At 40.3% G+C, this 24115-nt stretch overlaps 1 protein-coding gene across 1 annotated transcript; it reads right to left on the reverse strand.

The window, feature by feature from the left end:
• Positions 1-7642: 7642 nt before the first annotated feature.
• On the reverse strand, positions 7643-23251 carry LOC139695757 (phenoloxidase-activating factor 3-like). The gene is made up of 7 exons (XM_071594533.1): positions 23011-23251; positions 20250-20299; positions 17552-17911; positions 15462-15561; positions 13987-14192; positions 11040-11141; positions 7643-8230 (listed from the first exon to the last, which is right to left on the reverse strand). The coding sequence occupies exons 1-7, from the start codon at positions 23037-23039 to the stop codon at positions 7911-7913; spliced, it is 1167 nt and encodes a 388-aa protein (XP_071450634.1). The 5' UTR covers positions 23040-23251; the 3' UTR covers positions 7643-7910.
• Between the last annotated feature and the right edge of the window lie 864 nt (positions 23252-24115).

Here is a 24115-nt window from a genome sequence, read left to right on the forward strand (position 1 = left end):
ATTTTATAAAATTCAAGTTAACTCTGCTTCAAAGCCTATTATTATTATTATTAAAACTTACATGTGCAGATAGACAATGTCAGGTGGCACACAAGTCCCATGTATTTAAAATCAAACTTAGCTTGGAAAAATAACACGGCATCTCAAATTTAATCCATATCACAAAAGATAATAAATAACATCAGTCAGAAAAACAATACACTTAAAGGAAACTTCCAAACACCAATAAAAAGAAAACCCCTCTGTCATTAACATCAGTTTCCCAAATCAACAAGAAAAAAAATCAAAAATCAAGCTATTACACACAATTTTACACAGCACATCAATAATATTATTACATAAATTGTTTACATCCTTTCTTAAAAGTATTTACCCTGTTAGGAAAGGGCTCGATTAGTTTTGCAGGCAAGCTGTTCCAATCAATATTTGCTATATAAAAAAAAGAATTTTTTTTTTATTTTTTCTCTGTGCCCGACATTTTACCTTGAATTTGTGGTCATTTCTCCCGATAAAATTTGGGTTTCCCGCCTCTTTCCTAAGATCTGCCCAAGCTTTCTCCCCCTTCAGAATGCGGAATATTCCACAAAGTCTGCTTATTTTTCTTCTACTTTGTAGAGGTTCCCAACTCAGCGTTTTTAACATTTCAGGCACACTCTCCATCCTCCTATGCTTCCCCAGTGCATATCTGGCAGCATTTCTTTGTATCTTTTCCAGCTTTTAGATGTGCATACTCTATCTATACTCTAAAAATGGTCTTATACGCCTTTCCCTTAGTTGTTAATACTCTCCTTGAGGTTTCTCATCACCCAATGAAGAGTTTTGAAAGCTTTCTTAATAATGTATTCCACGTTTAGCCCCCACCCTAAATCTATGGTTAAATATACACGTAAGTATTTACATCTATCACTTCTAGGAATAACATTTTCCAAAAATGTATAGTCCCTATTGTTTCCATTTAACTTCTTACTAAAAGCGATGGATTTGCATTTGCTAACATTAATATCCATCCCATTATTTGTCACCCAATCCGCCATTTTATTACCGCCACTTTGCAGTATATCGCGGTCGCTGTCATTCTCGACTTTCCTGTAAATTATGCAGTGGTCCGCAAAAAGTCTTATCTGAGAGTTAATATTTACCGGGAGATCATTTATATAGATTAAAAACAAGAGCGGGCAAAGTACGCTTCCTTGAGGGACTCCAAATATTAACCTCGTTTGCTCAGAATACACTTCTCCTAATTTTACCCTTTGTGTTCGACCTTCCATGAAATCTTTGGCCCACGAGATTACTCTTCCATCTGAGTCTAGTGGTGATTGGCCCATCCAAAGCATTAAGCGGCCAACTTTGTCAAAGGCTTTTGACAGGTCGACTATTATAGTATCCACTTCTATTCCCGCATCCATAGAGTCGAACATTTCTTGGCAAAACTCTAATAGCTGAATTTCGCAAGAGTGCCCTTTCCTTAAACCATATTGGCGACTGCACAACCAATTCTCTACCACAAATCCCAGAGATAATGAGCCATTATCTCTTCAAATAGCTTGCATACAACTGACGTCAAGCTTATTATTAGGTAATCTACCGGTTAAGGTAGTTTTTTGGATGGACATAGCTACTAATTAAATAATTTGTGACTCCTAGCAAAACTCAACACCCAACTCTACATCAGGTCCCTCTTCATCTCTGAGTACTTCCTTCCTCCCTTCATTCCGTCCAACATCCCTATCCTGTTCCTTCCCTTTCCTCGTTTGCCTAACATTCTCCCCTCTATTGCAGTCTTCAACATCCCACTGCCGGTCATGACCCCCTTCATCCACTTTTCCTGCCTCCACAGGATTTCTCCCAACAAACCCCTGTCCTCGCCCACCATACCAAGTAATGAAGGGGGTATTGACCGGCAGCGGGATGTTGAAGACCGTAATTGAGGGGAGAATGTTAGGCAAAAAAGGAAAGAGAAGGAACAGGATAGGGATGTTGGATGGGATGAAGGGAGGAAGAAAGTACTCAGAGGTGAAGAGGGACCTGATGTAGAGTAGGATGTTGTGTTTTGCGGGGGTCACAAATTATTTAATGAGTAATTATGTCCATCCAAAAACCTACCTTAACCGGTAGATTACCTAATAAATATAAATATATACACACACACATATATTAGCATGCGAATTTCTTACCATCACTTTTCCTATGTAACATTTTTATACTTTCATATGAAGCACGATGAGCACATTACTGTATTTTTGCTGCAATAGTATGTTTATGCTACATTAGGTAGGTATAGAGAAAGGTGGTGTGTATTCGATGCAGTTTATTTCGATATTTATAAATCGAAAATAATTTTACACGTATCCAATGGAACAATTTCAGAGCGTAAAAATCATTCGCCTTGACTGGGAATTCGCCCAGTCAAGGCGAATGATTTTTACGCTCTGAAATTGTTGCATTGAAATGCACATTAGCGGATGACTCCGTTAAAAGTTACTGTTGCGGCATCTCCCGCAGTTTCTTTGGAAAATGTATCCAATGGAATATTTACAAACGATATAATTTCATTTCGGTGCTTGATTTAATGGGAAAATTTTTGAAGTTTTGAGTATCATTGAATATACGACTAAATAACGAAAGCGGATGATATTACCACCTCTGCTTACCCGTTCACTGCAAGCGGGAGGCACACGCTGCCATAGTGTCCTTGGTGGAGATCCGGATGGGCGAGTGCGGAAGAAACTGTAAACTGCGGTTGCGGTAAACTTGTGGTCAAACACTTCCTTCTCCCGAAATGCAATTATTTGCGTAAATTCTCCTTCGTCAACAGTTGTTAAGGCCTTATCTATGCTGATAAGAGTGATACTTGCGATGGCTGGAATCTCTCACTAACACCGAAATCTTCTCTTTATTTCGAATGAATCTTCTTTCATTTTGGTTCAAGGTCAGAAAACTTTCAACCAAATGGCCTCACCTTATCAATATTTTTAGTTTGATCACAATAAAAATATTTTCAGCTGAAAATTTTCCCAGGGTAGAAAAATATTGTTTTTGATAGCGTTTTCTTCTCGAACAAAGAGTGTGGCAGCAACGCGAGGCGTTTGCAAATTAGTTTGACCGGGATTCAAGAGACATTGGCGCCTGCGGTTCGGCAGGAAAAAATGAAATACTAATTCATAGTCAATTAGATTTGAGTAAGTTAACTGTTCAAGCCACCTCAGTTGAGTTAGCAGAAATACAGTGTTCGTTATGAAAGTATTGCGCATGATTTTATTGTGCCGCGATTATCATGTCAGCGCGGTAACACTGGTCGGGAAATGTGGTGAAGCGTCTGCCCTTTTAATTAAGCTGGTTGCTAGTTTGCTCCGAGAAGACTGAGTGAAAAGACGTGCCTCTGCGTAAGTGTGTTTTTCAACTTCATGACTCGGCGCGATGGATCGCCCAGCCACACGCCACATACCCCCAGCCACACGTCCTTCATCGTTACATACTTCCTGGCCCGAAGCATTACCCCGGTGGTCCCCCAGCCCCCTTACAGTCCCGACTTGGCTCAGTTTGTTTTGTTTCCCCGTCTGAAGAGAGAGCTGAAAGGAGACCATTGGGAGACCGTGAAAAGCATCCAAAAGCATGTGCGGGATGGCCGGTCATAGCAGAGTCGCAGGAAAAAATGGGTAGAGGCCCAAGGACAGAGCTTTGAAGAGTTTTAAGTGTTTGTGGAAATCTATTCAATAAATTATTTTAACAAAATGACTACATTACTTTGAAACGTTCCCTGTAATCTGCTCTAAATAATTTTCACCAGAGAATCATTGGAATTACATCATGAAATTTTCTTTTGAATGTTAACGAAATGAGGATTTGGTCGTATTTCAAATTGAATGGAAACATTCAGTGATCCCAAGCACCGAAAACAAAATTAGTCGCGAGATTAATTAGCTAGAACGAAGCTTAAAATGATTTCTGCTTGAGTTCTTTTGTAACATATAAAAATGCGTTTCATTCGATAGATACGTTACAAACAAGCGAAATGAAAGCTTTTTTCTATTATCGTGCTCATAAAATATAGCTTTCCATTTAGGTCATAAAATCAACACAAAAGGTATTTTCATGGCGGTGTCTATTTCTGAAGAAGTTCATTTCCATTGCGACTAAAATGATACCTCCCTTAACGAGCACCTCATTGTACTGGACAACTCCCATGTAATTTACCATTCCTCGTCGGCATAGGACGGACGTATCCACTTACATCCAAAAAATATCGCGCAAGTCGTGATAAGGAGAGGGGGTTTTAGGACACCAGCCATACATGCACTAAGATTATTTCATACACACATTCAGATATTTGACCATATACATTTACGCTTGGCCGCATATTACCATCTTTCCCACGTGCCCAACATTTCCCCTTCCATCAAAGCTCAAAACTCTATTTCAAATTAGCTTCTCCTGCCTTCTTTATATATCATCTACCTGCATCGTCTGCTCTTTCTCAAAATATGTGATACTTCATATCCAACTTTCAATGAATACAAGTTATTTCTACATTCATTGACGTATTCGTACCTCTAAAGCTTAATATATTTTCTCCCTTGAAACATGGTACAATGCAATCCAAGTTTTTAAGGTCCTTCCTGTACGACAAGTACCTGTCATTAGTTCTTTCTTTCATTTGAATGTTTATTAAATTCATTCAATTCTTCCTCTAATGTCTACTACTGCTTCAGGAGAATCCCAAGCATTTCGTTCAATTACCTTAATTTTATATTTCTTGTATTAATTCAGTAATGAAATCATCAACAGCTGTAAAGCTGGGACAAAATTATTGCTGAGTAATTAGCAACTTTTACCCCTCTTTCAATGCGACCTTCAACATTTCCTCAGAATAAAAAGATATCTGATACCGGAGATTTTACATGACCCTATTTTAGTTATCTGCCTGCCACCATACTCTTCGGTGCTTTTAATAGTTATTTCGTTATTATTAACGAACTATAACGTCAACTACAATTCGAACTAACGTTTGACGTTAATATATTTCTGGAGTTCTCACGATGATGATCCTTAGTGCATTTTCCCAGTGAGTTCATAAAAATCTATTCATTTCCAGATTAATTCTCAAGTGAGACCACGAAACTGAAAAAGGTCTTTATTTTCCTCCTCCTATGAGGATAATATCTTTATGTATCACCAACGGCAGAGTTTAACTTTGACCTTTTCTGATCACTAGTTTTGTATGAGGTCATGAGCACGATCAATGAGGTCTTGCGCTAGTCCAGAAGGAGAATCATGCTTTATCGACAAAAACGGATTAAAATATGTGGGCCGCGAAAACTTAGTTATCCCCCGGTTCACGCGGTCAAGGAAGAGAATCCAGGTCGTGGTATCATACGTTCAACACGCGAAAACTTCCTCCTAAAAGCCCACGAGATTTATCTTCCATCCCCCACCCCCAATGATTGACTTCCCGAAGACCTAAATACGGCGCCTGGTTGACTCGGGTATCTAGTGCCGATTCCGCGAATGAGGAAATTCAGGAATATTTCCTCTCTTTCTCAGAGAGAAAATATTCCTGAATTCGTTAACGGGATAGTTTTTTTTCAATTTACTTGCGGTCATAGGAAGTCATTTTTTTCCGAAATTTCTCCAAGGATTTAGTGAACAAATGAGCATTGGCTCCAGTATGAATCTGATTTAGAAATACCAGACCAATGAAATTCCTGCAATATTTTATTTATATACTCGACAACGCATCGCACGAAAAATTAATTTTTATTTGAAGAATTTATATAGTCTTAATGACGAGAATCACTAGAAGAATCCTTTCACGCCTTTGCGCAAAATGAATAGATATTTTATTTGCAGATACGGAATTAATGTAATAGCATTAGGCAATAGGATACTCGTTTGACTAAAATACCAAATCGAATTCTTTTATTTAAATATTATTTACCAAAAATATATATCACAGTTTGAGGAGGCGAATAGGGACGTTGGGAAAATAAAAACGCAATCGGTTTCAATGAGTGATTTTCTGAGTCCGAATTATAATCCGTAGTCTCATATTTGCTGGAGATACACATTTTTAGTCGGCTGCAGCATCACCCTCGGATGAAATTTTGTTGACGCAGTTTGTGCCAAGGAATATAACTATCTTGTAACTACACGCTTTTTGGCATATCCTCTAAAAAGAGGACGAGTTTTAACTTGTAAATCAGCCATTAACAATATAAGTTTTAAGTTTCATTGATATTAATCAGCCTCATTCGGATCAATCTCCACATTAGTCAAATATAATTTACAACAATATATTCTATGATAGGTTCTTTCGACTTTTGAAAATATTATCCAAAAAGTGCCAAAACATTGGACTTTCAACCTAATAATTGGTAGTCTCCCAAAATTGGTAATAATATTGGGACCTGTTCGATTAATTGAACCATTATTTTTATCTTCTGGTGCTTACAATATTTTATTTAAGGTTCAATTCATGAAAAATTTATGCATTAAATTACCGTGCAAACTTAACCCAATACATAACAATTACTTTAGCATAGTTAATCAATCCGATGTCCATCAAATTAACACTTTGGTTTTTTATATTGAACTAATAATTATACTTTGTTTAATAAAAATAAAACTATGCAAGGAATTTACATTTAAGACTAATGCGTATTGTAATACTCAGTGACTTACTCAAAAGTACTCGGAGGCAATAACAATCGGTGAGTTATGTAAAGAGAACAAGGTTCAAAATGGGAAAAGACTAATTTTAGCATTCTATTTCATTTAATTTTAGTATTTAAGATTGACAAAATTTAGATTTCAAAAAGTTTTGTGTGCGTTGTAGATGGCTTTGTTCGAGATTTAACTGTAGTAAAGCATGTAATTGACCGTGATTATATTTCCTGAAGCACTTACATGCGTCGTCCTTCTGCATAGTTTGGAAACCTTCGGTGAGAATCGTATCCATGGCGCTAATAGACCTTCAATCATTATTGGAACTTGCCGAATCTTCCCTTGCACTGACCTCTTAAATTGTTTTCATCTGCTTTCAAATAACGTTAAAGGTTTGGCTAAACGTTTGTTTTTCTCTCGAATGACGCCGTAATGTGCTTCAATAATCTAAAAAAAATACTGTGGACGGAATGAGGCATCCTAAGGCTCTTAATCACTATGGCGCTTCAGGGCAATTTTATTCTCAGGCAAATTGAGAAATTCCCCCGAGATCAATTTTGCGTGATATTTCTAGCCGTGTCATATGAAATATTCGGTGACCAGTATTGGAAGGAGTATACTACTCCAGCATAGATTTGGTTGCTCCTCTTGGCAAGAAATCTCAACCAATCTCTCCAATTCCTTTCGGGAATAAAACAGATTTTTCTGCTAAGCAACTTGCGTTTAACTATTTCACAGTTTTCCATTCACCAACGAAGAAAATCCAATAGCATTGAATGGCCAATTATTTTACCACACTGATTGAATAGTCAATTTGGAATTATTTCAAGAAATTCAGGAGAAATCAGGATTAGAAAAGACTAGAAGAATGTGGTTCCCGGAGCCCTTCCCCATTGCCTAAGCCGCGGACTTCATCTTATCGTCGACTATGGGAGTAGACTCGTCGTGAATAACTTGGACATGCGGGTATATGGTAAATAATTCATTTAATACTCTTGCCTGAATAAGCGATGCTACAAAGGAATTGATACTCATTGGCTGTGGTTGTTGTCCAACATTCTTTTTCACAGGGCGGAAAACACCATTTGATCCACGTCTATTCAGAATGCAGGGCACGTATTCCTTTTGGTAAGCCTGCTATGGATGAGAGGCCTGTGCTCACAACTGCGTCCAGTTACTTGTATTTGATCAAAGTTATTTTTAAGCAAAATAAAAAGTTCGGTTTCAGCGGGACCAAGGATAGGAGTCATTTACGGCTCCATGGTGTCCAGGATCCACTTCATGAAGTGCCCCACCCGCGTGTAAACCTTGGGAATGCTGGAAGAGCCGCAGTTCCTCGGAGGATTGTTGGACAATATGCCATGCTGTACGAAGCGGAAGGGTGTCTTCTCCTCTTCATAGATCAGCGGGCTCCCAGCGTCACCGGAGCAATGGTTTCCCTCATTTCTCACTTCACGAACGCAGAGCTGGCTGGCTTCTGAGAGGGAGACCACACCCCTCAGCGTCTCATTGCACAAGGAGAGGGGCTCCACCGGCACCCTCCACCGTTGGATCACCGGTGAAGGCGGAACTGGAAGTAGAAATTATCGTAGCCATACAGTGATTTCGAGAGCTCCTATATTATCATTAATTTATGCAACGAGGTAGTATGTACATAAAATATAATATGTATGCAAGTATGTATATAGTATTATTATTAGGTGATCTACCGGTTAAGGTAGGTTTTTTGATGGACAAAATTACTAATTAAATAATTTGTGACCTCTAGCAAAACACAACATCCTACTCTACATCAGGTCCCTGTTCAGCTCTGAGTGCTTTCTTCCTCCTTTCATCCCGTCCAACATCTCTATCCTGTTCCTTCCCTTTCCTCGTTTGCCTAACATGCTCCCCTCAATTACAGTCTTCAACATCCCGCTGCCGGTCAATACCTCCTTCATCCACTTTTCCTGCCTCCATAGGATTGCTCCCAACAAACTCCTCTCTTCGCCCACCATACCAAGTACTTCCTCGTTTGTTTTCTTCTCTGTGCATTTCACCTTCTCCATTCATCTCCACACAGACATTTCCAAAGCCTCCAGTCTACGTCTATCCTCCTGCTTCAATGACCACGTTTCCGCGCTGTACATAGCTACGCTCCATATCAAAGTTTTAACGAGTCTTTTCTTAATATCCTTACTCAACATCCCTGTAATCAACTCCCTCCTCCTTGTGAAAGCCTCTTTGCCTAGCGCAATTCTTCTCCTTACGCCCCTACTACTGTGACCGTGTTGGTCCAAAACACTTCCGAGATACGTAAACTGTCCCACCTGCTCTAGTTTTTGCCCTCCTATTTTAATGTTAAGCTTAGCCTTTGTCTTTCTAGAAAATCGTAAAATCATTGTTTTATTAATATTGATTCTCTTCCCATACCTGTCGCACTGATTTCCAATTCACTCAGCAATGATTGCAACCCCTTGGCTGACTGAGAAACTAGAGATTGGTCATCAGAAACCTAACTGATTTTACGAATTCCCCGCAAAGTCAATCGAGTTCTTCCCATGCCTCTTGAACCATTTCCTCTACATACAGGTTGAAGAGTAACGGTGATAATGGGACACCCTGCCTTGCACCTCTTCTTAACAATACCCATCCGGACTCCCTGTTTCCCACTCGCACCTGAGCAGCCTGAGACATGTACAAGTTGCGGATTAGCCTCCTTTTCCTCCAATCTATTCCTAATTTCTGCAATATACCCATTAGTTTTTCCCAATTCACTATATCAAACGATTTTTCGAACTCTACGGAACAGGCAAATGCCTCATGGTTGTGTTCTATATTCTTCTCGATTAATAATCTCATTACTGCAATACCATCACGCGTACCTCTCCCCTTCCTAAACCCAAACTGATCATCCCCTAAGTAATCATTTGCCCTACCCTCTATCCTTTTGTTTATGATCCTGAGAACAACTTAAGCTGCGTGGGATATCAAACTTATTGTCCTGTAGTCCTCACATGATGTAGCATTTACCTTTTTCGGAATAGGAACTAAAACTGATCTCACAAAGTCTTCCGGCCAGATTCCCTCCTCATAAATACTACGAATAAGCCCATATAGCCTCTTCCTCCCACATTTTCCTAAACATTTCAATAGTTCCGCAGGAATGTTATCCACCCCCACGGACTTATTTAGTTTCATCTCCCTTAATGCCCTTTCTATCTTATCGTCGGGTATGCCTGGACCTAAGCTATCTTCCTCTACGTCATATTCTTTTTCAATGTCTGACTTTGTTGGTCGAAGTTCTTTACTATACAGTTCTTTTATATACTCCTTCCATCTCTCTTGGAACTTTCCTGTGTCAACTTTTACCTTACCCGCCTTATCTCTAATGTTAGCATAGATCTCCCTTTCTTGCATCCCGATAAAGATTTAACTTTGCTGTACATCGCACCGATTTCGCCCTTCCTCTGCAGACTTTCCATATCCTCGCACTGCGTCTTCCACCATGCTTCTTTTGCTTGATTTGTTGCCCGCCTCAATTTATTGTTCAACTTTTTGTACTTTATTTTGTATGTATATATATATATATATATATATACATATATGTGTGTGTGTGTGTATATGTATATATATGTGTGTGTGTGAGTGCGTGTGTGTATATATAGATATATATATATATATATATATATATATATATATATATATATATAGATATATATATACTTATGTATAAATATGTAAAAAGGCCGATTAAGATTTTTAAACACAGAAACACAAAGAAAGGACACTCACACTTGTAATTTTGACGATTCGACGGCACGACCGTCTGGTGATGACGGCCGTGCCATTGAAACGTCATAACTACAGACGAGTATGTGAATGTCATTTCTTTGCGTTTCTGTGTTTACGATCAAATTTTAGGGGCATGGACACCAACATAATAAAAAAAATTTGACAGTCGGACGCTCCAAACTTGTGATATTATAAAATTCCCGTTATTTCCTGGACATACATCGTATGTGTACGAGTGTCTTAGTATATGAGCTAATACATATTTAAACGCCGATGTAAAAGTTGTACATGATGCATGCCCGGTCCCCACCAACCCCCGCCATACGACATTGTGGCAGCTTGTGGGGCATTGTGCAGATGTGAATGTTCCATGCGGAGAACACTGGGAGTAGAGTAAGTCGTCCGTCAGGGAAGACGTTGAGTTGTAGACACCGTGGTGTCTACCGTCAAGAGATTAAGCTAATGTCAACGCCAGATTGATCTCCACTCTTATTCCAATCTCTGAAAACCAATCCCACATTTTAGAAGTGATAATTTGTCATTTAATTTCTTGACATTAAAGTTTTATGCCTGAGGAAACAAAACAATGAAACCATTAAACTTACGCTGCATCGTTGCTCCCCATCCCGAAACAGTGACCCTTTTCCCAATTAGATCCTGCGTCTGCTGCTCTTGCCCGATCGGCAGGCAAATCGGCTGCACGGACTCTGAAAGATAAGATGAAGATATACGCTACAGTCTCTTCGTACCACATTAATGTATATTGGGTCCACATTTCTGGAGCGAGTGATATAGACATCGAGTTGATTTTGGAACGCGAGTACGAGTAATTCTTCATTCTGTTCACGCTAAATTTACTTTGAAATCTTTCCAGGAGTTGATTTCTTAGAGATAATTTTAAACTATGTTTCAGTGAATTAGAGTGAACATGTATTTCATTTTACATTATTCTTCTCTTTTATAAAAATACGGTAACCTGAAATATTAGAATATCTGAGGGTTTGGTTGACCCACACACCATTTGATAAAACTTAAAATTTACTGTAATTTTTATCGCTTAAGAAGGCGATAAATTACAAACTATAATTGAAATTTTACGTGACACAAAGTTTTTTCAATTTAAAAATGCATTTTCAATAATACAGGGAGCAATCAACCATGGGAAGACATATGTTGCCATATTTTTCAAAATGTATCATGTTATAATTTGGAAAAAGATTGAGCAATAATTAATAATATTTAGCACCTATTTTTATGGGTTCGTTTTACGCTATGCTCACCATTTTTGACACGAACAAATGGAATATTCCAACAATTTCGCATTAAATTAACAAAGATCACGTCAATAATAAATTCACTTATGAAAAAGAGAGTATTCACCAGGACTTTTTTTATTTTACTACCACCTTTTTTTATTTTAATATTTCATTGGAAAAACAATCCTTGGGGGTGAAATATTTTCATAAAGCAGCCATACCCAGAAGACTGCAGCAGTCTTTTCTAAGATTAAACCCCAGCTAAAAGATCAGAATCCTTAAATACCACATTCAATAGACGAATGAAAATTCCCCTCCAAAACCATTTATGCAGTGTTATGCGACAGGCGACTATCTTTCCCGTATGCGACTCTCTCTGATGTAAAACGGCCCCGGGTAAAGCACCGAAAGCCGTGGACTGACTCCCGAAGCCACGAAAAACTGCAAATTTTCACACGCTGTCGGGTGTCGTGAATTGCGCAGGTTGCAAGTTGTATGAAGTGTTTTTCATTATTTCTAAGTAAATACTTCTTCTTCGAAAGTATTAGTTAAGAAACGCAATGAGTTTGACAAAAATCATGGCCGAAAGTTAAATTTCCCCTGAGAGGGACAGAGGGCATCGGTACCTCTGTTGAAAACCCAGACCGCTTCTCTGTCTTCTGCTGCCAACTCCTCACTAAGAGCAGACCTCCATTCCTCCTAAACGGCTTGAATCAAGCCACCTCTTCTAAATATCAACGTTCCCAATTATTATGGAAATTACTGCCGAAGCAGTAGTTTGGGCTAACTTCTCGCTCACATACCTGGAATTACTGAAATGTTGACAGCTTTTTACGGTGATAATGCTCGAAAGAAAACATCCGTTTTCAAGTGGATTAAGCGTTTTAAAGATGGCCGACAAGAAGCCATGGATGATGCAAGGCCGGGACGACCTTCAACCACCTGTTTTGACGACAACATTGATCGTGTGCGGTCCCTTGTCCTTATCGATCGTCGAAAAGCTGACCGAATGATAGCTGATGAACTGAATTTAGAAAAACAAACTGTGCATACTATTTTAACCGAACATGATGGATGGGTCCTTCACCATGGCAACGCACCTGCACATTCAGCATTGACTGTTCGCCAGTTTCTGACAAAAAATTCAATCATCATTCTTGATCATCCTCCCTATTCGCCAGATCTTGCCCCCTGCGACTTTTTCCTATTCCCAAAATGCAAAAATGCGATGAGAGGACAGCACTGGGAAGATGTGGACACAACAAAGCAAGAAATTATGAGAAAACTAAAAAACCCTGACTTCCGAGGACTTCCAAGGGTGCTTTAAGCAGTGGGAAAGAAGATGGAATAGCAACGAATGGCGAGTACTCTGGAAGGGGACAAAATCGATGTAGACTAAATTTTGCTGAATAAAGTTTTTTTGGCCTCAGTTCGCGTATTTATTGGACAGAACTAATACATAAGGGTTTTCTGTAATGAACACTTCATAGCAGTTTATATTTTATGCAACGTAGAGAACCTTTCATATGTCCCTCTTCTCCGTCTAGAGTGAAATACGTACATGTAAAACGATCGTCCACTATTCGCCCATTCCTCGCCTAAATAGCACGTTCGGATGCACCCCGTGAGGCTGTCGTCCCCCGTTCTCATAATAATACATGGTTTCTTGCAAAAATAGATGAAGCATGAAATTCGCGATTACATTCCGTGTGTCAGCCAGCGTTGAGAAATTTTATTTTTACTGGAGAAAATACTGTAAGCAATATTTTGACGTAATAATATTCGATTGGTCAGGAGACCTGTTCCCTCTTCGTTCAGGATGAGAACTTACACGTAGATAAATTATCAACAAGTCCGTGCGTTGCGTGTAATAATGGCTCTCGCGATAACTCACAATTTTTTATAAGTATGCTTATTTTAGATAGACGTATAATTTGAGACAACAGTGAATTCAGCCTTCGAAATAATTTTGATCACCGCAAATGATTATGAAACGACAGATAAGACGAAAACTATTAACTTACACGTATGATCACTTTGTCCCGGCAAACTGTAAACAAAATTCAGTTGATACTGAGATAGTAAAAACTTTACCTAAAGTTAACATGATTTAAAGGACTAGGGTGGTGCGAATAAAATTTATCAATTGGAATTAAGCTTTATTTTCTTCGCTTGAACCATAGACACATTCTATGGTGTTCCTATATATCCAGCATATCTTCCGTTCTCTTGAAACATCATGGTTATATATTATTCTATTAAATAAAAATGCGCGATAGCAGAATTAATACTTTACCATCCGTGAAATTAATAGGTCTGGAGAGCCTAATCAATGCGATGTCGTTCTGAATATCCCGCACGCCAACATATCCTGGATGGGGAATCACTTTCTCGACTGGTACATCTTGAGGAGGTGGTGCACAGAATGTTTCCTCGGGTGCAAAGTCGTTTTCACAGTCGATGGAAGAAGTTAGATTGTGCTCTCCGAGCCTTACCGATACCCTGCAACATGAAAAAGCAGTAATGAACAAACGGACACCATTGGTAACAAGAAAGACAACATTATGAAATCGGAAAACGCTTAATGTCACAAGTTTATGAAATGTAATTAATCCCAACAGCGGTGAGCATAATACATAGAGCACTTTCTAAGCCACATGCTGAGATTTGTGGGATTTGATGAAGGAAGACACTTTGCTTTACCACATAGAATTACGACGTAAGTTTCTTGGTAGTAGTTTTAAGGGGAGGCGACCGATAGCTGATGTCATTTGCGCCATTAGGGATGGACAGGAAAGGATGAAGGATGGAGAGAAACCCGGCGTCGGCATTAGCCTACTCTTTACGAAAGGCGCCAAGGGGTCCGCAGCTTAACGTCCCATCCGACGGACGGTGTACTCACTCAAAGTGCCCTCCACAATGCACATCAAATAGGGATCAAGATACCACTGAAAAATATTCAACACCGGGCCCTCAGGGTGGGAAGCCAGTACGATAGCCACCTCACTATCTCGATCCCCGTAAGTTTCGTTACAGGTCTACAGGACGTTAAGTTGTTACGTAGGCTAAACGAAACCTAAGTCATAACAAAAAATTCTAAGTGGAAAAGCAAAGGTGTGGTTCTTTCAGCATGTAGGATTTCCACCATTTTAATCCTGAAACTGTATCATTTAGTGGGATCTGATTGAACACTATCACAAATGCTTTTTTTATAATGCTCTATAACAATATTCATGAATGATTTATACATTATAGTAGCTCTGAAAAGTAGTCTTTCAGGTCAGAGAGAATTTAAGAGTTCTAATTTGCATTCGAAAATGTGGAAGAAAAAATGTGTACTTAAATAGTTGCGTGCCATTTTATTTTCCACGAAGTTCAAGAGTATCTTTTTATAGATCCCTGAGTATGGGTATCATCCGGATTAAAAATTCAGATATATTTATAGAGCACAGATACAGAGCAGCCAACGAATGATTTACATAATTTTAGAAGTGATCTCATGCGGAAATAAAAGAGAAATAAGTTAGAAAAAATTTATTAGAATATTCGTCTTAATAATTGAAAACACAAATGCCAAATGCAACCCAGGAATAAAACTGATGAAACCAAAAAGGTCGTGGATTTGAATCCAACCTTATGCATATTGGCGTTGTGTCAGACTCTGATTGGTTTGGTACATGGGAAACATGATAATTAGCCAAAGGCTTATCGAAAACACAGGATTACTAGAAACAAAAAGGAGAGAAAACACTGCGTTCAGAATGTACTCACAGTTTAGTTTCACTTTGAAGTCCCGTCACACAATGAGCAGCAGTCAATATGTAACGTTCGCTGATTAGAGTGCCTCCGCATTTGAACGGTGATCCGCTCTCTGGGGAAAAACAGGAGAGCGAAGGTCTGAGACTGGGCAATTAAGCGTCTCTCTTGTAATTCTTCACTCCCAACGTGAAACTCGTAGTAGATGTAGGTGTAATTGCATGCGTGTAAAATGAAATGATTTTTGCATTAATTTATACGAAACAGTGGGTATAGGTTGGCATGACTGTTGATTTTGCATATAATTTTGTTCCCTCTTAGAGGCGGTGACCTAACACCCCCGCCACACGCCCTTACGGCGGCTTGCGGGGTATTATGTACATGTAGAAGTACCGCTCAACTCATTCACTCAGCATAAATACGAGGGTCATCCGGAAAGTAGTACCCGTTCGTGAAATAAAGACACAAAAGTAAATATTAACAAACATAAAAAATTTTATTTGAAAGAGGATACTTTAAACTACTTCTCAACATAATCTCCAAGCAAATTAAGGCATTTGTCATAACGTGTGACAAGTTTCTGTATTCCTGCTGCATAGTCCTTCGCCGCCAGCTCATTGAGATACGCGAGGGACCCATCTTGCACAAATTTTTGCATAATGCAGATGGTGTTTAACAATTTCATGAACAATTGTTCGAGAAACATTGGGAAAATGCTCACAGATGTCATCAATTGTGACGCGCCGATCGTTCCTCACGAATTCGTCAACTGAGCTCACCAGTTGGTCTGTAATGACAGACAGTCTCCCCGAACGCTCATCGTCGTGTGTGTTCCCCCTCCCCATGTTGAAGTTGCGACACCACCGCCGAACAGACGACTCGTCCACACATTGTCTCCATACACCTCCTTTAATTGGCGATGAATATCACATGGGCGAACGTTTCTTGCATTGAGGAATTTAATCACTGCCCTCACTTCACAACTGGCGGCGTTCTCAATTTTTTTAAACATTGTAAACAATCACAGAAACAACACAGGCAATGCTAGCGTCACGCAACTTGGCTCAGAGAAGGCAGACAAGCCACTGAAGCTATCTGACCTCGTCCAGCGGCTACTCGCGTCGTCAGCACTTCATGCGGCACGAACGGGTACTACTTTCCGGACGACCCTCTTAGTATTACTCGGGTTTACTAAGGCCACATTTGGAATTCGTTGAAGGTATTTGGAAGCTATGGGAGAAAATTTAAACTGAGGAATTGAAACAGGTAGGGAGAAAATCAGCTTGACTTTTAAAAAGTAACTTCGGAAGAACGCTGAGCGTGATACGTACGCTAGAGTAATTAGGACAAGACTCCATTGAAGAAGATTGAAGAAAGTAGGCAACAGGTAGACGTAGAGAGAAACGGTGCACCCAAGTTTACTTGTCAGCACAATCAATGGAAAATGCAGGGACTTGGTCTTCCTTCGGACGCTTACAACTCTCAACAAATTTACATCTACATAATACCCCGCAAGCCACCGCGAGGGCGTGTGGCGGGGGGTGTCAGGTCAACACCCGCTAAAGGCAACAAAACCACACTCAAAATCAACACATCCATGAAGACCTACACTCACAGCGGCCTATACATTCATGCAAAAATCCCTTCATTTCGCACGCATGCAAATACATATAACATCATCTAAGAAAAAACTACACCCCAGTTAAAATCAAAGCATCACTACACTTTAAAATTACAAAGCTGAAATAAGAGTGCACATTTCGGAGTGTAAAAGGACGGCTTAACTGGCTAAAGCATTCGGCCGGACATCGATGGATCCGGCTTCGAATCCCAATCAAGGCGAATAATTTTTACACCTCGACATTTCTGCACTTAAGTAAGAGCTTTGCTCCATGTCATCCGTTTTAGCATCACTGGGACAGGCGAATCATGCACACGCGTGCGTTAATGTAACGTGCAAACATTCATGTATATATAAGTGCATGATTGTACTTTGCATTGATTGTGCATGATTGCACGTTTGATGGTGCCCAGACGCCTTCCGCCACAATCCCTGGCAGTGGCTTTCAGGGCTTCGCGTAGACTCATAATATTAATAAACTCACGGACGGTGTATGCGAGGAGGGCCATCCACGGCAGGTCCATCAGATGAACACCCCATCCGAGGAAGTTCTGTATCATTTGATTCGGGCCACATATATCCCTCCTTAGTAATCCCAGGTTCGGGTGAGTGCTCACGTCTTCTTCGACCGTCGCCTCGGGAGGCCGTGCGTCCGGCGGGCAGCAAACCAGCGGGCTCCTGTCCCGGGACCCACACTGGGACTTCCTCAGGAATTCTACCGTGGCCGAGGATAAGGGTTTGGTCTGAAGGACAGTGAATAGGGGGGTGCAAGACCTGATCCCAATGCACGTCCCATTCAAACCTTCCGGGTTGGTGCAGACGGCTCCATCATCCATTGCGAATACTGGAAAGTATTATTAATTGCAAAGAAATATCAATCGGGATACGCCAAGGAGATGTTTCTCATTCCAAAAAGGTTATATATTTTCATCTACATCAATAAAATAACCCAGCGATCAACCAAAATGGTAAGTGGCAGGGGGTGCAAGAACCAGGTGGAAAGAATAAGGGATAATGGAAAGGAATGGTGTTTAAAGGGCTACGAAAAGGGAACAAAACATCTAATTAAAATACTTAATAAAGAATACTCGTACGCTCTCAGTACTAGTGCTATCAGCGCCGAATATTTTAAGTTGATCTTGCACTGCCTATAATGATTGATAACTTTAGCGAATCGCCTAACTTTTTCATAGTTCACCCTAGTTTAGCCCTGCCCTGTCACTTCTCCATACCTTATTCTTGCTTTTGTGCTGTCAAATAAGCCTCATCACTTACAATCCCCCCCCCCACCTGCCTGGAATTCTTTCTTCTGTCACGCCCTAATTACTATTCGGTTCCCCCTTCTCTCTTTCCCGCCCTCTTGGAATATCACGGGGCAACTTCTTCTATTACTCACCCGCAACATTCAAACCTTCGAAGCTAGTTTTCCTCTCCCTCCAATGTACCCTCTCCATTTATTCAGCATCCGAATTTCAAGTTCCTCAAATCTACATTTAAATCTACACAACGGAGGCCCCGTAAGCCGCAGCAAGGGCGTGTGGCGGGGTGTGTTAGGGCACCTCCCGTAAAACAGAATAACACCACATGTCAAACAAACAAAATCTAATCTAAGGTTCTGGTGACCTGACATTCGGGACAATAGATGCATTTCTATATTGGTACGTATTTTTTCACTGCAAAAGAAACTGCGAAATTTTTTGAACTTTAAATTTTGAGCCATGAGGGAAGATAAACGCTGAAGCAATCTGAAAGTATATTGCATAATACTTCACAATATAATAAGACGTTTTGTATTATTACTCTCGCAATAGCTGCCTACCACCACCACAACTCAAATGAGCGACCCTACTCTTGACTATTATTGAACTATTGAAAATAATTCAACCAATTCTAAGTGTGCTCCTGTCTTGGTATATACGGTAGTGGTCTCTCGTATAAGCAGCTGTGGTTCATTTTTGTTCCCTCTTTTAAAATGCCCGGGAACTTCTATAGTGGGTGAATTTAACACTTTGTTTGGCAATAAATTTTCCGCTAGAATGCATATAGGTTCGCACCACCATGCATGACTCTTCAAGGATTTTAAGTGGGTGTTTTCCCATTTTCCTCACACTCTGAACATGCTTCCTCTCATGAATAATGGAAAAAATAAGAATCAGGCTTTATAATGCTGCGCTGCAGTGAAACCTGGGTCGCATTAGAGTTTATCTTTCATATCATTTTCTTTTCATATTTTCATTTCATACCCTTATCCCTTGCAATCTCCGCCTGGTACTTGCACCTCCAGCCACGCATATTTAGGGCGACTGGCGGAGTATTTTGTAGGCGTAAATTAGACTGAATCCCAGATTCATGTGTATGACGTTCCCACGTAGAATAAATAAGAATGAAACTTACAGAAATAATACTCATTGAATATGAGAAACTGACTGTAGTTTAACCGTACAGATAACAAGCTGAAACGAATATTTATATCTTCCGAAAGAAAAGTCACTTCTATGACATTTTGAATCCTAGCCGTTAGAATATAATATTTATGTGAATAGCATCCCTCGAAACCTACAATATTTAGGAATCGTGCATGGTGAACTTGCCTCCATCAACACCCTTGACTTGACTATCATCACAAGAGTTATGTAACGTCATTAAGTTATTTACGAACGTCGTTTAGAGGAGGAAGGTTGATCGGATGCTGTTACGCAATGCACACAGAGTACGTTTATACTGAAGATACAGACTGTCCTAATGAAAACGAAGATTATCCTCAAAGGTCTTCACTTCCACGTCTGATAGACAACATTAATTCGAAAGATACAGCAAATGTATTCTCATAATGTATCGCTGCAAACCCTGACACATAAGTAATACTTATAGCATTTCCTTAACTTAAAACAAAATTTCTCGTTGCAAAGAAGGTACCATTGTGAGAAGTTCAGAGAAAATTTTTGCAGAAAAGATCAATAATATAAGGAGTCATTTTTCCTTCTGACAATTCGCGACCAAAATAATAGAAAATGTAATTCACGACAATTTGAACGTCCCGAATGCTATAAAATACCAATCATCAATTAATCGAATAACTGGTGACCTAACACCCTGTGCAACACACCCAAGTGGTGGCAAAGTGAGATGTAGGTGGGGTGGGACTCGAGATTTATTTAAAATAATGTTTGGAAAAAACTCACCTTCGTAAAACAGAAGCGCACCAAGAAAAGCAGTCCAAAATGCTGGATTCCTGAGAGAGAGAGAGAAAATAAATGTCAGCAAGTGTTAAACGATTATTAGAGACGTACCTTTTGAAAACTGAAATGAAACAATACACTGCTATAAAATACATAGATATGATGGTTGGTTTGGTAGGTGATGATAGGGTTTACCCTGTACTAAGCCTAACGGCGTGTGAAATTCCCACATTAGGGTAGGGGGGCCAGTTCCTTTCTCTGTGCCGGATATAGTTTCCCAGGAAGATCTGGCACCCGAAAAATCACATAGCTTGGGTGGAGCCGCAGGTGCCCAGAGTGCCTTGCCCGGGTATCGAACCCGGGACCCTCTGGTGAGTATTTCAACGCTTTACCCCATATATATATATATATATATATTCTCTATCTATATATATATATATGTTTATATATATATATATATATATATATATATATATATATATATATATATATATATATATATACACACATATAACCCACACTACTTCGGTAGATAAGACCACAAAGATTAAATAAGGGAGTTAGATTCCAGTACAAATAGATACAAATACTCATTCTTTCCCCGAACGATAGTAAGAAACCGAAGTCACTTTAGGAATATTAAAAACATTGAATTTCCAAGTCGGAACAACATTAAAAATTGTTAAAAAGATGTTAGGTGTATTTGTGGGTGCGTGTGTATTTTAGTTGGTAGTTCGAGTTTTTGCATGTGTGTGGGGTGTAAGTGTTCTTGCATGAATGTATGCCATGATTTTTTGAGAATGTATGAATTTGTGGCTTTTGCATGCGGTTTTTTCTCCTTTCTTTCTAAATTTAGGGTGGTGCCCTAACACCCCCCGCCACACGTTCTTGCGGTGGCTTGCGGGGTAGGAAGTAGATATACTTATATATAAAGATTATTTCGTCACGTAACACGCAAGTGATATATATATATATATATATATATGTGTGTGTGTGTGTGTGTGTGTGTGTGTGTGTGTGTGTGTGTGTGTGTGTGTGTGTGTGTGTGTGTGTGTGTGTGTGTGTGTGTGGAAAGATCCGAAGTTCAAGTCCCGGTCTAGGGTATATTTTTGCACTTGGGATCTGCTTAATTCCACCTTCCCCACATCTACTGTGTTCGTCCTTTATATGTGTTCCTATCCCTTTTCCTCATACACACACAAAGTATAAAATTTACCACGAGTGGGCACAGACAAAAACACAAAAAAAGACTCACTAAGTTTCGAATTTTCTGTGGTCGCAGCCACCTTCATCAAGGAAGAGAGGGGCAGAACTGCGGGGAATACCAGGGCTGGAACGATGGATGGAAGGGGAAGGTGGGAGAGAATTCGGAAGGGAAGGGTTTGGAGGGAAAGCGTTAGAAGGGTGTGGCCAGATGAAGGATTGCTCTAATGTTTTGAGTTTCAGTGGAGGATCATAGGGTGGGTGGATGCTTAGATAGTTACACTATAGCATTTATCAAAGGGAGTGTTGTGTTTGGGAATAGGGAGCATATCAATCAGGGAAGAATGCTTGCATGAGGACCGCTGATTGTTAATTCTAATATTTAGGGGTGTGGTACACTGTCCAATATAAAAGGCAGGGCAAAGTTGGCAGCAGGTAAACTACATTGCCAGATGTGCAAGTAGAGTAGGGAATGGGTGGGAGAGAGTTAAAAAGCGGGTGGGAGAGGGATGGGATTTTGGTTTTGAAAATAGGGCATGTTTTGCATCTAGGTTTATTGCAGGGCATGGGAGTGGTTTTGGGACGGGGCGGGGATTTAAGGAGTGGATTGGTTGATTTGAGAAGATTTGATAAGTTGGCGGGGAGTGAGAAAGTAACAGATGGACATTTGGGAAAAAAGTTGGCGGTGGCATTATGATTTTTGAGGATAGGGTAGAGGTCTTTTAGGATTAATCGCAGAGATTCTAAGCCCGGGAAATATGTGCAAATTGAAAGAGTGTGGGGTTCCGCGGGGGAGGAAGGTTTGGGAGGGTAGGCATGTCTTTTGTCCAGGATGGATTTGGGACAACCTCGTTTGAGGAGGGAACAGTGTAGATTTGAAAGGAAATTATCAAGGGAGTCGGGGTCATTGCAAATTCTGTGTCCCCTTATGGACTGGGAATAAGGAATGGAGCGTTTGGTGTGATATGGGCGGCAACTATCATAGTGTAAGTATTGCTGTTTATTAGTGGGTTTTATATGTACAGAAGTGTGAAATATTTGGTCTATTAATGTTACGTTTACATTCAGGAAGGTGATTTCGGAGGAGGAAGCCGTAGAATTGAAGGAGACAGAGGACGAAGCATTGAGGTCGGAAATGCAAGTTTTCAGGGAATCGGTACCATGTGGCTAGAGAAGGAAGATATCATCGATGTATCTGAGCCATAATAGAGGTTTCAGGGGTTGTTTTAACAGGAATTTTTTCTCTGCGAGACCAAGAAACAGGTTTGCATAGGAAGGGCTGAACCTGCTGCCCATGGCACAACGCTTGATTTGCAAGAAGAATTTATCTCTAAAAGAGAAGGAGTTACGGGTGAGTTAATATAAAGGAAGGAAAAATAGAAGGGATGCTTCCTCGAGGAAGACCAAGAGACATGCACGAGGACATAGGACAAATTAAGAAGGGCGTAAAACACATAAGATATCAATCACGCGGTGAACACATTCTGTTCATAGTACCGCGTATGTGCACCTCGATTTACGAAGTCTACACTTAGCCTTCGTCTACGCTACAGAAAGTTACCTCTGGGGCGATACTCCTTTGGAAGTCATCTTCTGGCGGTGGATTGCGAGGGATCTCGGAAAACTTCCCTCGAAGTCGGGGCGGTTAACACGTGTGGGACTCAGAGAGGGTTAAAACGCCCTCACCTCGTGTGTGGCGGCCGTTAGAGGGTTCTTCCTTTTAAATCGCACTGCGTTCACAACAATTTAAGACTTTGAGCAGGTCGAATCGCTGGCTTTTCCTTCACACCACTTCCTCCTCTCGCCCCTCCCTTCCACTTCCTCCGTCCAACCCCCTCACACTAACTCATCCCTCCTCCCCACTCCCCTCCCCCCATCCCTCCCGTTCCAACCTCTCGGACACCCTCCACTCACATACAGGTTTCTCCTTTCCACTTGGGTCTCTCCTTCCTTCAAAGTCAACCATTCCCCTCCCACAACGATAACTTACGCGTTCCCGCTCGAGGGTAAACGATGCCTTCCGCGAAAGATTAGCTTGGAAAATCTTACGGCTCCACTGACGTCAGACCATGGCTCTTCTTGGTTTTTTGCGTTTTCAAAGCGCCCGTCCAGGCTACTGCCCTGGCTGACGTGTTTCCTCCGATTTCGCCCCTTGCAGGACATTGAGGAAGTGAAGATTTGAGCACTATTAATTGGAGTTAAAAAGGAATGGCAGTTTCAGAACTTCTACTTCTACTTAATACCCCGCAAGCCGCCGCAAGGGCGTGTGGCGGGGGGTGTTAGGTCACCAACCGTAAAAAGGAAAAATACCACATGCAAAAGAAAAACACGGAAAATTACACCTACAGCAGCGCACACACTCATGCAAAAATCCCTTCATCCAACACTCATGCAAACACATATACCGCAAAACAACTAAAACCTGCACCCCAGGATGCAGCACGAAAGTCATCCTACAACACGCAAGCCAGGACACAACAAGCAAGAAAGTGAAGCATCACTACCACATGAAAATGCCCAACAAAACACTCTACCCCCCAAAGAGTCTGTAAAAGGCATTTTTAATTTTGTTCCGACTTGTAAATTCAATGTTTTTAATATTTCTAAAGTGACTTCGGTTTCTTACTATTATGATTTCTGATTGTTCGGGGAAAGAATGAGTATTT

Source organism: Hetaerina americana, unplaced genomic scaffold (assembly GCF_022747635.1).
Source record: "Hetaerina americana unplaced genomic scaffold, ioHetAmer1.1.p SCAF_63, whole genome shotgun sequence".
NCBI lineage: Eukaryota > Metazoa > Arthropoda > Insecta > Odonata > Calopterygidae > Hetaerina > Hetaerina americana.

Excerpts from the sequence above, each read along its gene's own strand:
- LOC139695757 (XM_071594533.1), bottom strand. The coding sequence starts at position 23,039 with ATGACTTCCAAAGGAGTATCGCCCCAGAG. Across the intron at positions 17,912-20,249 it reads TGCGCTTCTGTTTTACGAAG|TATTCGCAATGGATGATGGA; the intron begins GTGAGTTTTTTC and ends AATACTTTCCAG. Across the intron at positions 11,142-13,986 it reads ACCTATTAATTTCACGGATG|AGTCCGTGCAGCCGATTTGC; the intron begins GTAAAGTATTAA and ends CTTATCTTTCAG.